The 15,511-nt window shown below is 40.5% G+C and overlaps 1 protein-coding gene across 7 annotated transcripts in view; it reads left to right on the forward strand.

The window, feature by feature from the left end:
- Window positions 1-15,511, forward strand: part of MTUS1 (microtubule associated scaffold protein 1) — a 116,111-nt gene that overhangs the window by 65,529 nt on the left and 35,071 nt on the right. For all 7 annotated transcript variants that reach the window (XM_029934996.1, XM_029935006.1, XM_029935013.1 and 4 more), the window contains one exon: window positions 14,691-14,905. In XM_029934996.1, the coding sequence (XP_029790856.1) occupies window positions 14,691-14,905 (215 nt within the window). The remainder of the gene's footprint in view (window positions 1-14,690; window positions 14,906-15,511) is intronic.

A 15,511-nucleotide genomic window follows, 5' to 3' on the forward strand; every position in this document is an offset into this window, starting at 1 on the left:
AGGTTAGTTTAATATGCTAAAAGATTTCTGGATTTGAAATATTTCCAAAATACAACATCCTAGTGGTTGTGGAGAAGTAGCAAGGGAGCCACAAAGCAAATTGGGTTTTGCTAGCGTCACAGGGAAAACGTTTGCCGTCACAGAAGACCGCCTCTGATATTTAGGCTTGTATCTGCTTTTTATGCTCTGTGCCTCCGCTGGAAATAATGCAGTGTATACTTCAGGCCTTTGTAAACCTGCATGCTTGCTTTTAGGGGCCTCAGTTCATTGCCTCTCATTGGTTCCTCTTGTTCTAGATGGTAAATTACATTGAGTTTATGCTATAAAAACAGGTGTATTACATTTGATTTTGGCTGGGAAGAGTTAACTGTAACAGGACTGTTTGAGTATATAAACATTTTTTTTCTTGTTTCATATTCATGGCCTCCCTGATGTGTCTTGTTTTTCATCTCTGTCCCTAGTGATTTTTTTTTTCAGCTGACTGTTTCCAGTTTCCCAGGGGCATCTCTCTTCCCTGTGGGTACCTCTCATTTTTTCTGGCACCTTCTCCCCTGTTTCATAACTCCCCTTGACCTGTCACTTAAGTCTGCTGACCTTTCCCTCGGTCTGAGCCAGCTGCGGAAGGGAAATGAGATGTTGGGAGGCCAGTAGTGGTGCTCTCTCCCAGCCGAAATGCCAGTGTCATTTTTTCAACCTTAAAAAAAAAGGATGAAAAATGAAAGGCTGCTTTGTATTTGCAAATAATTGGTATGATCTAAAATAGCTCCAAATAGCTATTAACCTTTTTGTTTTTAATCTGTGCTCCAAGTTAAAGAGAAAACCAAACTGTACAGAGGTTACACAGTTGCACGTGAGCCTCTGTCTCACCCCCCCCCCCCATCCTCTGTGTCGGGGGGCAGCCATTCTCAGGGCGGGGGGAGGGGAGAACCTTCCAGTCACTTGCTAACCCTATGTGAGTCTATATAGAGTTTTATAGACTCTCGCTGTATAGAAGTGGAGGCACACACACACACACACACACACACACGCACGTGCACACACTAACATAGCTTGCTTGCTTTCTCAAGTTATCTTTAGATTTTAGATGTATCTTAGATTTTCATGTTAACACATGTTTATCTACCTCTGCTCTTTAGTAGTCGTGGTGGCCATGATCTGTGTAAGCAGTCCGCTGTAGGTGACTTTTACAGTTACTTCTGGAAGTCATGTTTTAGGTTGCTTATTGTACTTCTGTGAAGCAGATAGATTTCCAAGGCAGCTTAAGCAAAAGACAAAAGGCTTTTATTATCAGAGTTGAACTAACACTTGCTATTTTAGTTACCTTTTATTTTTCGAATGTATTTATGTAAAAGTGCTTTCAAACATTGATTTGGCTAAAGTGAAATTAAAAAAATGTTTTTAATGTTTGTTTATTTTTGAGAGAGAGAGAGAGAGAGAGAGAGAGAGAGAATGAGCAGGGGAGGGGTTAGAGAGGAAGCCAATTGGAAGCAGGCTGTCTGAGCTGTCAGCACAGAGCCCAATGCGGGGCTCAAACTCACAGAATGAGAGATCATGACCTGAGCTGAGGTCGGACACTTAAGTTGCCTGAGCCACGCAGGTGCCCCTAAAAGTGAAATTTTGAGAGGCTCAGCGCACTTAGAGGTGATCTGGCCTACCTTCTTTTACACCAGGAAGTCAGAGGCCTGGAGAAGTGCATTATCTTGATCAAGGGCACACAGTAGCGGAAATGAGAGAAAACCTTGGACCTCTGTTTAGAATGTTGGGCTTATAGGTTTTTCTGTTTGTGACTTGTGCTGTAATTGTTAGATCTGGTGAATAGCAGTGATGGGGGAAAAATAGTTTTCTGGGTGGGAAGCATTTTAAAATTATGTAAAGAATAGACTTCTCCTTACCCTCAGTGAGAATCTTTTGTGAGCTGATCCCATGTTATGTAGTGTTAAGGTCCAAGAGGTCTTTCAGTGAAGTGGACATTGAAGTCTCAGCGTTCATTCTTACCCCTGAGGGCTGGAAGCGGTACCTTGTGTTTATATTCTTAATGAAGTCAGGGGTGTGGGCATTGTTTGCCAAAATGGCATCGCCGACCTGGATTCCAAGAGCCGGGGGGTGTCGCCTTGGTTCTCCTGGTAACCAAGGGAATGACCTTGATCACTTAATCATACAAGAGCTACAGAATAAAGGAATCGGAGGAGAGGATTTCTGAGGTCCCTTTAACCTCAAATGCTGTCTTACGAATTTTCCGGCTATAGATTAAAACACCCTGGAATTGTTACCCCTGGAAATTCACCTTATCAAAACTAATTCTCTCCTTATCGCTCAAACTCAGTTAATACCTGTGTTTTATTTACTTCTCTTCATGACCTATTTTCCCTTGATTCTGTCATATAACATCTGTCACCTTTGGATCATTGTTCTTCCTCATGTCTCCATAACTAATTGGTCATAAGAATCTAAGACCTTGTCGTCTGAAATCTCTGTTTTTATCCTCTGCCACTACTCTAGTCTTTCCTATATGTGGAAGCAGTAAAAAATGACCAAATATTGACAGTTTCATATGTTTGGTCTATTTGAAGGATTTCATAGTTGGTCTTTGCCATGCGCTTTCCCATTTCCATAAGCAATCATTTTTTTTAAGGTTAACTCTACATGTGACTCTTGATCTTGGGGTCATGAGTTTGAACCCCACATTGGATGGAGAGATTACTTAAATAGAAGACTTAAAAAATTGTTTAAAGTAAGCTCTACACCCATAGTGGGGCTTGAACTCAATACCCTGAGATCAGGAGTCGTGTGCTGACTGAGCCAACCAGGAGCCCCCTTTCTCCTCTTCCTAAACTGTTGTGGGATTCATTCATTCACTTCATAAGTGGGCACTTATTAGACATGTGGCAGGTTCAATGCTAGATACTGAGAATATAGCCCAGGCAAAGTCACATATGCTCCTGCCTTCACACAGCCCATTATTACACAGAATATCAAGTAACCCTCGTAGGGCATGGCCTAGGCTCCCAGGCAGCTCCTAGTGGGTAAAGCCAACTTTATCTAGGACTTTCAGAAGCAGTGCCAATTAAGCTGGGATCTCAGGGTATATGGGTTTAGCCTAGACACAGAAAGTGTTCCAGGCAGAGCAGACAGCATGTGCAAGCCTGAAGCTGAGGGAGAGGATGGTTCCTTCTGGGAAACAAAATAATTTTAATGTGTCTGAGCCTAGAATGTGGACAGAGAGGTGCTAGCAAGAAGGGCCGTGACCACCGGGACCCAGGTACACCAGGCCCTTGCACTGGATCTTCACAAAGGGACACTGTGCGCTTCAGCACTTTGTGGTTGTGTGGTACCCACTGAGGACGCGTGTTATCAGATTGAGGTGGTTATGTCCTCTGTGGCTCAGGGCAAGAAAGGGAAGAGCGTGTTTGTCAGAGTTCTAAGTGACGTTGCAGGATGTCTAGCATGGATGAAGATCTCAGCGCAGGGAAGGGCTATCCCTCCAAGTCCGGAAGTGATTTCACCGACTTGTTAAAATGTTGGCAATAATTTGTAGCAAAGTGGATGGACCTCGAGGGAGTCACGCTAAGCGAAATAAGTCAGGCAGAGAAGGACAGATACCATATGTTGTCACTCATAGGTCTAACGGGACCATGGGAATGGGAAAGGTAGGGGAAAGAGTTGGGGAGAGGGAGTGAGGCAAATCATGAGAGACTTTTGAATGCTGAGCACAAACTGAGGGCTGAAGAGGGAGGGGGAAGGGGAAGGGTGGGTGATGGTCATGGAGGGGGCCCCTTGTGGGGAAGAGCACTGGGCATTATATGGAAACCAACTTGGTAATAAACTATATATAAAAAAATAAAATAAAATGCTGGCAATAGTCTGTCTTGCTAAAATAGCTCTCTTTCAGAATTTTGCACGTTAGTTCTCTGCATGTTGGTTCTAATTTTATGATGAATAAGTAGAGGGAAAAGAATTTTCTTAGTAGAAATATTCCTTACCACTAGTTTTATCAGAATTCAGTTTTTCTTTGAAGCTGAAGATAGCTGCATTAATTATTAGGAAAAGTGTCATTCTGAACCTCAAAGGGTTAATACTCCTTTTGCTTGAAGTGGAAGAAATTCACTGCACTTAGAATCCTTCTCGCTGAGCCGGTGATATCAGAAGCGATTATTATAGCAAAGGGGAGGGGTGTACTCCATATATATTGAGGAGGGCAGAAGTATTCTTAGTAGGACAAAATATTTCGTTTACTTAAAACCACAGTAAAGAGAACCATTTTGCTTTGATATTCGGTAAGACTGAGAGGCAGAATATGAAAACATTTAATTAGAACAAAAGTCATCAAATTCTGTTTGTTCAGTTTTGAGACCGTCGAGAAGAACTGCTTTTGACTAGGAAGTAACTTCTATGTCTCACCTCAAAAGCAGCTCTGACGTTGTTCAGTGGCTCAGCCACGTCAGGATCAACACCTCTGTGCTTTTCTTAGCTTCCTCCTCTAGACCGTTGCCTCTGGATCTCATGATCACTGCTCCAGGAAGGAAAACCAAAATAATGCAGGGGCGGTGCCTGATCGCCGAGGCTTCCATCTCATTGGCTAAGTCTCGCTCACGTGGCCAGCTGCCTGCCAGGGAGTCTGGGGAATTCAGTGCTTAACTTCTCCAGTCTCTGAACATGAAGATGCAGGAGGGGTTGCAGACTTACTATAGTATCTGACCCAGAGAAGGTCAGACCCTTAATTCTCAAAAGCTGATACTGGCTGCCTATAAATCAGGAGAGTGGATCTTTTTTTGAATTTTTAAAAATATTTGTTCATTTTTGAGAGAGCATGAGTGGGGCAGGAGCAGAGAGAGAGAGAGGTGGACACAGAATCCAAAGGAGGCTCCAGGCTCTGAGCTGTTAGCACAGAGCCCAGTGTAGGGCTCAAACCCATGAACCAGGGAATCATGACTTGAGCCAAAGTCAGATGCTTAACCTACTGAGCCACCCAAGAACCCCAGGGCGGGTGGATTATTTAACCATTCTCATCTCGCAACAGATCTTGTTATATTTTTCTCTGTTGTGATACAGATGGGTTTGGGTAGTGATTACCTATTTTGTAACTATTTCAGTTAAACACTTTGAAGTCACTTGGACACAGATTAATAGTTGATTTTGAACTTAAATGAAGTAATTTTCAGTTGTAACAGAATATGTATGTGGAGGAAGACTGTCTCAACATGTGGCTTTTATATGTTTAAAATGCATTGTCTCTCTCTCTCAAAAAAAACATAAAAAAATTTTTTTAAGAGGGGGAACGCCTGGGTGGCTCAGTGGGTTAAGGTAAGGGTCCGACATCAGCTCAGGTCATGATCTCTCAGTTCATGCCTCCCTCTCGTTCTCTACCCCGCTCCCTGTTCTCTCTCTCTTTCTCTCTTTCTTTAAAAAAAAACATTAAAAACGTTTTTTAATGTGTTAACAAAAGGTTTATATTTTTTTCAGTACATTTGTGATAGGTACTGCCATGTTGGCGCTAAATAAACTTGAATTTCTCTCATGGTTCTCACTACATAATACAGAAATCAATGGAGTCATTTTGGAAAGCTTCTATTAAAAAAAAAACACAGGTACAGTAGAACTTACGTGTAAAAAGTTAAATGACTCCGTCATTTGTAGAATACAGAAGACCTCAGGAAGGTTCGAGAATAACAGATGAGAGGTGTAATCTTTCACATCCCTTTGTTACTGTACTGTGAATCCATGTTCTTCTTTTTGGTTTCCCTGAGTCTTGAAGATTGTGCTGGCTTCCTGCCACACTGATAAGCATTTCCTGAGGACTGTGTTGTGAATGGCATTATGCTGGAAACATCCTAAGCTGCTGTAGCTACAGCGGTCTTAGAGCTAAGCTTTGCTGGGACATGTTGGGAGGGACTGGATGGTTATATAATTTATCCCTTTCCTTGTGCTCTGTGTGAAGGCCTATCCAATTTGCTCATATACGGTGAGAACGAAAATACAGCAAAAGATACTTGTTTCCTATTCAAGGTGGAATAAAAATTCACGTTTCCTCTTAAAATTTGTATTTTTTTTAATGTTTTTATTTATTTTTGAGAGAGAGACAGCATGAGCAGGGGAGGGTCAGAGAGAGAAGGAGTCACAGGGTCTGAAGACAGGCTCCAGGCTCTGAGCTAGCTGTCAGCACAGAGCCTGATGCGGGGCTTGAACCCATGAACTGTGAGATCATGACCTGAGCCGAAGTCTGATGCTTTACTGACTGAGCCACTCAGGTGCCCCTAAAATTTGTATTTTTGATGAAACTGTTATGTTAGATGATTACAACTAAAATATTTACATCCAGTATCTTCAAATTGTTACAGGACTAACATTATATTGCTTGCAAATATTTTGCTGTGCTCCGTGTTTATAGCATATTTTAGTCCTGCAGTTCATAAACTTAACATTTTAAGGTTAAGATTATTTTTAAGGTTCTAGATTATTTAAGGAAACAACAAAGTGAAGGAGATAATATCTTTTTTTTAATACTTTATTTATTTTTGAGACAGAGACAGAGCATGAGTTGAGGAGGGGCAGAGAGAGAGGGAGACACAGAATCTGAAGCAGGCCCCAGGCTCTGAGCTGTCAGCACAGAACCTGACGCGGGGCTCGAACCCACAAACTTTGAGATCATGACCTGAGGCAAAATCGGCTGCTTAACCAACTGAGCCACCCAGGCGCCCAGTCGGTTAAGCATCTGACTCTTGATCTGGGCTCAGGGAATGGTCTCCTAGTTCCTGCAGTCAAGCCCAGTGCCTTGTCGGGCTCTACACGGACAGTGTGGCGCCTGCTTGGGATTGTCTATCTCCTTTCCTCCCCTCCCCTCCCCTCTGTTCATGTTCTCTTCCTTCTCTCTCTCAAAAATAAACAAACTTAAAAAACAAGTGTTTCTGAATGTAATGACTTTATCTTCTTTGTAGTGTAGTCTATTTTAAGAACATGAGAAATCTACTTACATCCTGCCAGCTTCATGGGAAATAGTTAAGGTCAAGTTTGGGTTGTTTTTTTTGTTTGTTTGTTTGTTTTGTTTTTCCCCTAAGAAAAATTGTTTTAAGTATAATTAATCTGAAATAGGAGTTTTAAATACGAATATACCTTCCATTCTGTAACCTACTTTTAGGGTTTAAAAAAGTAACATCCTTTTATTTGTACTGCAAGCCATTGTGACAAATTCCAATGATATAGTACTATAAATTTTTAAATGCTTAGGTTCCTTAAAGTCATACCCTCCACCTCAAAGAGAGGCAGCTTGAGTAATTTTTTAAGTCTAAACACTGCTTCTCATGTTCCCTGTAAATAAATGCCATGCCTACCTAGAATAGAAAAAATTGTGTATGGTTTCTAAACTGTGATAACTATTCCTTCTTTTAGTATAAACAAACACCAAAAGGAACACGAAAAAGATTTAAATAAATGTAAGGTAGTAATTGATGACATGAAGGACAACTTATTAAAAACAAGTGTCTTGGTAAGGTGATACAGGTCGCTGTGGTTTTACTGCTCGCTTGCTGCAGCCGGCAGTGTGTTTAGTATACTCGTGTTGAGGGCACCATTCAGGACAGGAGCAGATCCAGAGCCGAGTGTTCCCCAGGAAGATGACACGGTGGACAAGTGTTAGAGAGCACGTGAGTTTAGGATAGACCCATTTCCGGAGAATGAAGAGCAGAATGTCAGAGCATGTCTTACTGCCTTCTTCACTGTGTCCCACACCAGGCTCCTCCCCTCTCTCTGCCCTTTCTCTCCTTCCCGCATGCCAATTGACTCCTCTTGTGGGATTTCCTAGCTGCAAACTTGTGGCTCCCCCTGGGCTCCCCTAGATCCACCCGGTCACTCAATCCCCCACCCCCCATTCTGCCTTGTAAACACCTGCCTGCCTGTTCTCCGTGCCGCTGACCCCTGGGTTCTTCCTGGGGCTTCCTCCTGACCCCGCTGTGTACCTGTCCTGTTTGTCACAGTGCCCCCGGATCCCCGCTCAGTGTCGTCCTCAGCCACCTATATGAGCAAACCTGTTTATGCTTCAGCCGCCTCGCTGTACTTGAAGTTAAGGAATCTCTGGGCCCACCCATACCCCTGCGCCTCCGCTGGCCTTTTCTGCCTGTCTGTCTGCCAGGTGTGCCCCTCTGCCTCCTGAATCAGGTCTCGACTGCCCCAGATCTAGGTGTTTCTGCACCCCTAGGGCTCTTCCCACACTCTCCACATAATTCTGGTATCTAATCATCCACTCATCCTGTCATAGGGATGGCCTCTCTTCCTCTGATTAACAAAAGTTCCTTATGGGACCTTTGCAGGAACCAGTTTGTTAGAAGCACATCCAGTTGGCACGTACTGAGTGAACAGTAGTCATCGGGGTGATCGTTTATAACTAGATACTCTTATTAGAACGCTTATTTCCCAGTAGTTCTGTTTAATGCTTTATTTTTATGAGATCTCCCAGGGTGAGCACCCATCATCCAATGCCGAGAAAACCGACTAACGGCCTCCACGTAGAGATAAATGTCACTAAGGGTTTGGGTGGGCTGAGTCAGATTAAGGCAGAAAGAAGGGAATCGGTTGTCTGTCCAGACTGCTGGTGGAGATTGAGGGGGCCCGCACCAGCACGTTAGTTTATTTCCTATGTTTTATTACCCTACAGATACTAGTTTTTAATGCAGATAGGTGGATACTATAAGAGTTGAACAGGAAGATATGAATGAATACTAGAGAGACATGATTCAGCCGAGATGCCGAGTGTCTTCATGCGTCTGTATGCTACCCCACCTTACTCTGTGCCTCCCGTCCCCCCACAGCCCACCAGGACAGATCCTTCTGCCACCCAGCGAAGACATCATGGTAGATTCTGGTCAATATTTGGTGAGCGAATGACTAGGTCAATAGTTACACAGGAAATTGGGCAATGCTATTTATTGAACTCAGTTTATAGTTTTGCGTTTGCCAAGGCAAACTCTTCCGGTAGGTCCTGTCTCTTACTGGATTTTAATATTGGAGAGACTGCACATTCAGTGAATGGCTCGTTTGGCCTGAAGGTGGGTGTGTCTTCAGCAGGTGGTAGGTTCGTGCAAGTCCTAGTGGTTAGATTTTTCTCAAAAACCTTGTTTTGTCTCGATGTGGAGGTCTATATGCCTGGATGACTAGAGCCTAAATAGGGGATCTCTTCCTTTTTACCCAACTGCTTTCTTCAAGAAGAAGATAAATCAGTTCATTAGGCTAGTTTGAGATGTTATTAAATGAAGGTTTTGGAGGAGAAGGAGCAAATACAGCAAAAAGTGTTATCCAATTGGTTTTCAAGTGAGCACATGTCTTTGATTTACGACTTCTGTTTTCCCGATGGAGATTTCCATTTCCTTGCAGTGAGTCCCAGGAAGGTTGGATCAGGCATGATATTGGTAGTTATCTTGTTAACAGACTTCTGAATCTATATAGAAGGAAACATGTAATATGAAGTTTTCTGATTAAGTTGATTCTTTGAAATCACATGTCTTGTTAATAGGTATAATGAATTTTATGTGTAAATATAGCTACATTATCAAAATGGTAGCATCTTAATTAAGGGCACACAAAGACAAATTTGGTTCATATTTTAATTTTCTATAAATCATGGCTTTTGTATGATTTAAGGGACACTCTGTTTTAGTATATTGAAGGACCCTATTTATGAGCATTGGGGCTTTGAGCATCACTTTTTTTTTTTTTTTTTTTTTGGCATCATCTCTGATCTTCAACTGGGCCAGGAGTGAGGAGGGGGGATAGAATGCTCAAATCAGGTCATCAGCTACTATGTGGCACGATTTTGCCCTTAGGGAGCACAGTATTTGGAGCGGAAGATTGAGGTCACAGCTTGATTTTCCAGCTCTAGGTGGAGGGCATTCTATTTGCTTATCTGCTCTTACGTTAAATTTTGAAGACATGGACTCTTAGAAGAATTAACATGTAGATGTTTTCTTTCCTCCTTTAATGTAAATCTATTTTGAGTCGTCACATACAGTAAAACCCATATTATTAAATTCCTGTCTGTATTCCCCAAGGAAGAAATATGGATTATTGTTTTGATTGCGAAGTGTTAATGATTTAAGTGTTCCAAATTCATTTTAGTTATGTTTAGAAAATAATTACTTTTTAATTTTGAATAGGTGATATGTTTACCCCATGGTTCAAATGCATAAAAAATACATTAGAGTACCTTGTATCTGTCTGGTCCCCACCCCCTTACCGAAAAGGTAAGCATCATTAGTACTTTTGTATGTATTATGCAATAATTCTTTTACGAATTTATCAGAAAAATAGAAAATGTGCTCTTACATTTTCATCTTTACATAACAGGGCATATAACCTATGTCGCTCTTTACTCTGAATTTCACATTTACTAGAGAGCTTCCTAGGTCTTTCTTACGGTTGTGATACTTCACTATATAAATGTGCTGTATGTTTGCTTAACTGGTCCTCTACTTATGGACATTCGGGTTGTCTTTGATGTTGTTTTTACAAGCAAATTTGTGGCAGAAATCCTTCAGTTAATGTCGTTGCACCCCAGTGTAGGGTTTGGAATAGGATAGAGTCTTGCTTTCCAGCTATGAATTCAAGAGTTGTTACTTGGATGTGTTCAAGAAGGCTTGTCACAAAGCTTTGAGGTTCTTAAACATCAACTGAGGGCATGAAATTATGCAAACCAACATTCCCAGAACTGTTTTAACGTTTGAATGAGATTCTTGCTGGGTAGCCCCGAAAGCTGTGTCGTGATGTCCACAGCTGATGGTTTCAGTCCCTCCCTGAGGCAGAGCAGCGTTGTGCCCTGGGTGTGCTGCTGGAGGTCACCATTTCTAGAAACTCCAGTTCTCCAGCCTAAGAGAGGAGCGCCTGGGTGGCTCAGTCATTTGGGCGTCTGACTCGACCCAGGCCATGGTCTTGTGCCCTGTGAGATTGAGCCCCACATCCTGCTCTGTGCTGACAGCTCACAGACGGGATTCTGTTGAGGCTTCTGTGTCTCCCTCTCTCTCTGCCCCTCCCCTGCTTGCACTCTGTCTCCTTCTCTCAAAAATAAATAAACATTTAAAAAATTAAAAAAAAAAAAAAAAAAAAAAAAAGAAAGCCCGAGAGAAAAAGCAGCTGTCATGTGGACAGCTGGGTTTTGCTGGAGCACAGGTGCTGTCCGTCCTTCTCTTGTCTGAGTGGCCACCTTGCCACTGCAGCCACAGGTGACCCAGTAACCAGGCAAAGCATACACGCAAAGCAGCTGCCGCCAGGAGACGTGCCCGACTGGAGTGTAGTCAGACCGGACGGTGGGTGCTTCCAGGCTGCGCCTTAACAACAACCACTGAAGTTCATTCCAGAGTGATCTTAGCAGCATGCTTAATGTCATATTGGGTCCTAGAGAATTTTCTAAACTTCCGAAGAGTATATATGTCCTGACACAGGTAACAGTTCCGAAATACGGAGAACAGCACAAATGCCATTTTGTTACCAAAAGCTAAAGCAACCAAAATGTCATAAAGGGGATGCAGAGTCAACAACCTCGCTTGTGGACTTAAGCCTCCTCCTGACGCCTCAGCAACAAATTAGGGCATAGCTCACATAGTTGTGCTGACCTATCTGAAAAAAATGAGAGTTTGCCTTGAGGGGGTGGTGGAAGTGTGAAATGGGTGAGAGGGGTCAAAAGGTACGAGCTTTCAGTTATAAAAAGGTCATGGGGATGCACTGTAAGCATGGGACCAGAGAAGATACGCTGGATCATGTATTTGAAACTGGTTAAGAGAGATCTTTAAAGTTCTCATTACAAGAAAAAAGTTTTGTAACTATGGGAACAGATGTGAGCTAGACTCTTACGTTGATCATTTCTTGAGTATATACAAAGAGTGAATCATCATGTTGCACATCTGCAACTAATATTATGTTAAACGTCAGTTATGCTTCAAAAAATTAGGAAGAACTACATTTCAGATGGTAAAAAATATTTTAATTAAAGAAGAGAAAATAATATGTCTATCTCCCACTTTTTATTTTATTTTTTTTAAGTTTGTTTATTTTGAGAGAGAGAAAGTGCAAGCAGGGGAGGGGCACAGAGAGAGAATCTCAAGCTGACAGGCAGAGCCCAATGAGGGGCTCAAACTCCCGAACCGTGAGGTCATGACCTGAGCTGAAACCAAGAGTCCAATGCTTAACCGACTGAGCCACCCAGGGTGCCCCTCTTTCTCTTTTTAAAATAATGTTAGAAATGGAATTAACCACTTAATAAGAAAAAAGATAAATATCATCAAGTAATTTATCCAAACAATATTACTAGCAAATATTTTAACTAAGGTAAAATTTAAAAATAGTGATAATACTGTAAAAAAATTTACAAAGAAGCTATTGCTTCACTTTGATATAAGGGATAATTTGAAGGAAAATACAAATTTTGGTGCCACGTTCCTGTATTCTGAACCCGAAGGTAGAAAAACAATGATAAATTAATATAAATATATCTTCTTATGAAATACTTTAGTAGAACCTGACCAATAAAATTCATTGGAAAGTGTCAGTAGGCAAGAATTTTACAGAATATTTTCTTCAAAATGTTAATATAAAATATTTACATCTCAAGTTTTATAAATAATTATAACTTAATATTTTAAAACTCTGATATTGTGTAAATAATTGATAAGCATGGAAATTCTAGAATTTAAGAAATCATAAATTTCAATGTAGCGTATTAATAAATGAATTACATAACTATAGGTAGGATATATATAAGGATACAGGATACATAGCAATATATATATAAATATTGCTGTTCTGTTTGTGTAAAATTAGAGGAAACTATAGAAGACGTGTTTATCTACCCGTAGGCTTACTGAAATGAAGAGTTAGCAAATAATGGGCTTGATATACTGAGATAACATTTTGTTATAATTATTGCATAAATGATTATTTTCGATTAGATATTACATCTCCTCCCCATCTCTACTTTCCAAGATGGTGGGAACAGTAGACGTTGGGTGTCGGAGACCTAGGTTCTGACTTTGGATCTGTCCTATGGAAGCTCTCTGAGCCCGGAGAGGCCCCCTTCCACCCTGGAATCTCACCTTCCCCCCGGAGGGTTACTAAGTGGATGAAAGAGAAAGTGAGAACGCTCACTGAACAGTAAAACGCTATGTAATTATTTGAAGAATAAAACCCCTAAGAACATTTTAGAAATGATGTAAAATGAATACTAATTTCAGACACTTTGACAAACTGTAAAATATTTAGGTTATTTTTCATTAAAATGTGACTCTAAAATGCTCTCCCTGCAGGACTTGAATTTATGACTGTGAACTTGGTTGCTTTCTCCATCTGATTTGGAAGTGGCTAATGCTAAACAGCTATTAATGATTATTAAGAAAGACTATGGACAAATACTTGACCCTTTAAGTAGTTTTAAAACACAAAAGATATTTTAGTCATTTTAGAACAATGAATTATCAAATATTAATGCAAACATGAGTCATTAAACCACAGAAAGCACCAAAGAAAATGAGAAACTTTTCCCCCTATTTTTTTTAAACTAAAGCAATATATTGAGTGTATTTTGTCATTGGTTCTTGAAGCATGAATAGTCAAGTTCATTTTTTCCCCAATAAATTCCTATAGTTTTCCTCCCCCTGAAAAATTAGAGAAAATAATTCCTGTCTATAAAATTTCCTTAGGTTTGTTACCACAGAATGTGAATGCCTTTGGGAATATCTCTGAGAACAGGAAAACATTTGTATTTGTTTGTTTTTGTTTCCTGTATCTTTTTTTCTCAGATTTAGTTTTGCTTTGATCACTTGGCTACTTATTGCGAGAAGCTAAGCAGCTTGTTTTGTGTTCTTCCAGTTCTGTTGGATATTCAAAGTAACATTTGGACATTTGGAATGGTTCCAAAACTGAGCAGTTTTTCATTTAAAATAGAGGAATTCTTAGGACACCCGTGGCACAGAAAGTGAATAATCACTTAGCACAACATCTTAGTTGGATTTGAAGTATTCGCATGAGCTTTTTTTAAAAAAAGACATCGGCCATTATTACTACGTGAAGAGGGGAAAAACAATAAAGCTTGTGTTGAATAGAAAATGGAACGTGTAGTCAAGAGTATAGTATTTTTAGCAGTGAACTTAAGGGACAAAATGTGAGTGGATGTTCAGTATGTGTAATGATTTATTAGAGATTAGGATATGACTCATCTGCAGTATAAATCTTTGCAATGAGCAGGCCATCAGCATGAAAGGATGGGAAATTTATAGAAAATGTGTAGGAGAAGGGAGAGGTATTGAAAGTCCAGTCACCTGTGTGTCTCTCAGAGCATATGTGATCAGAATATAGACTCCGGGAACTCGTCACGGGATACTTTGCCAATTCACCTAAAAAAAAAAAAAAGAAAAAAGAAACTGTGATAGCATTATTTTGCACATAATTTTCATGTGTCTGGATTGCTAAATCTATTTGTTTCACATTCATGATTCTCTGTTCCATGCATATTTTTGAAAGTCAGAGCTAGAGACAGGGTCTGTGTTTATACATTCCAAACATCCATGTGATTAATTTTGGTTCTGATCCATACACTTTCTTTATGTAAATATAACTTCAGTGAATTTCTGTGGCTTATTTAGTTGTTTTTGATCCCAGATGGTAGCGATTATAAAAATTAAACTCACATATCTTCCTATGTATGCTCATTCCCTTTACAGTTGAAAAGGGCAGACAAAAGAATCCCAGAAGTTTGTGTATCCAGACGCAGACATCTCCAGATGTGCTGTCCTCTGAAAAAACACTTGAGTTGGCTCAGTTTAAAACAAAATGTGAAAACCAAAGTGGATTTATCCTGCAGCTCAAGCAGCTTCTTTCCTGTGGTAATACCAGGTTTGAAGCATTAACGGTTGTGATTCAGCACCTACTCTCTGAGGTAAGTATGCACACCTTCTAAACAGTCTTTGTCCCTGAGGTGAGGGGTGGGGGAGGGGGCAGTGTTCATGCTCTTGTCCCATGAATACTTTTCAGTTAATGAGTGATGAGACTGGATATAATTCATCCACTTATGCTTTGGTCAACTCACTTGATACTTGAGTCTCTCTCTCTAGAAATTTGGGATGGAAACATTTCTACTACTTTCTTTTCTCTTCCAGAATCACTTAGGCCAACAATGGCAAAAGATAATTGTTTGTTTTACTTGTACACATCACCAGCCAATATTAGCATGAACATTTTTTCAATTAATTTTTTTGTCTAACTATGCGTAGCTTTCGATATCACCTTTATTTTAATGCTTTGAAAAATGAGGTTGATTATGGGTCAAAGAACACTTCTGAGGTAACTCCCAGTATGAGTCTGGGGACTCTTCAGAATTTCCATCCATTCCTAAAATGGTTTGTGATACAACAGATGTGAAACAGATTTTCTTTGCTTACTTATTCTTCCCTGACATTCTACAAGGGTGTTAGTTCAGCGACTAGTTAGAATGCATTGAGAAACCAAGTTTCCATGAACATATGCTACTGATCTAGCAACAAAA

This window comes from Suricata suricatta, chromosome 1 (assembly GCF_006229205.1).
Source record: "Suricata suricatta isolate VVHF042 chromosome 1, meerkat_22Aug2017_6uvM2_HiC, whole genome shotgun sequence".
NCBI classification, from domain to species: domain Eukaryota; kingdom Metazoa; phylum Chordata; class Mammalia; order Carnivora; family Herpestidae; genus Suricata; species Suricata suricatta.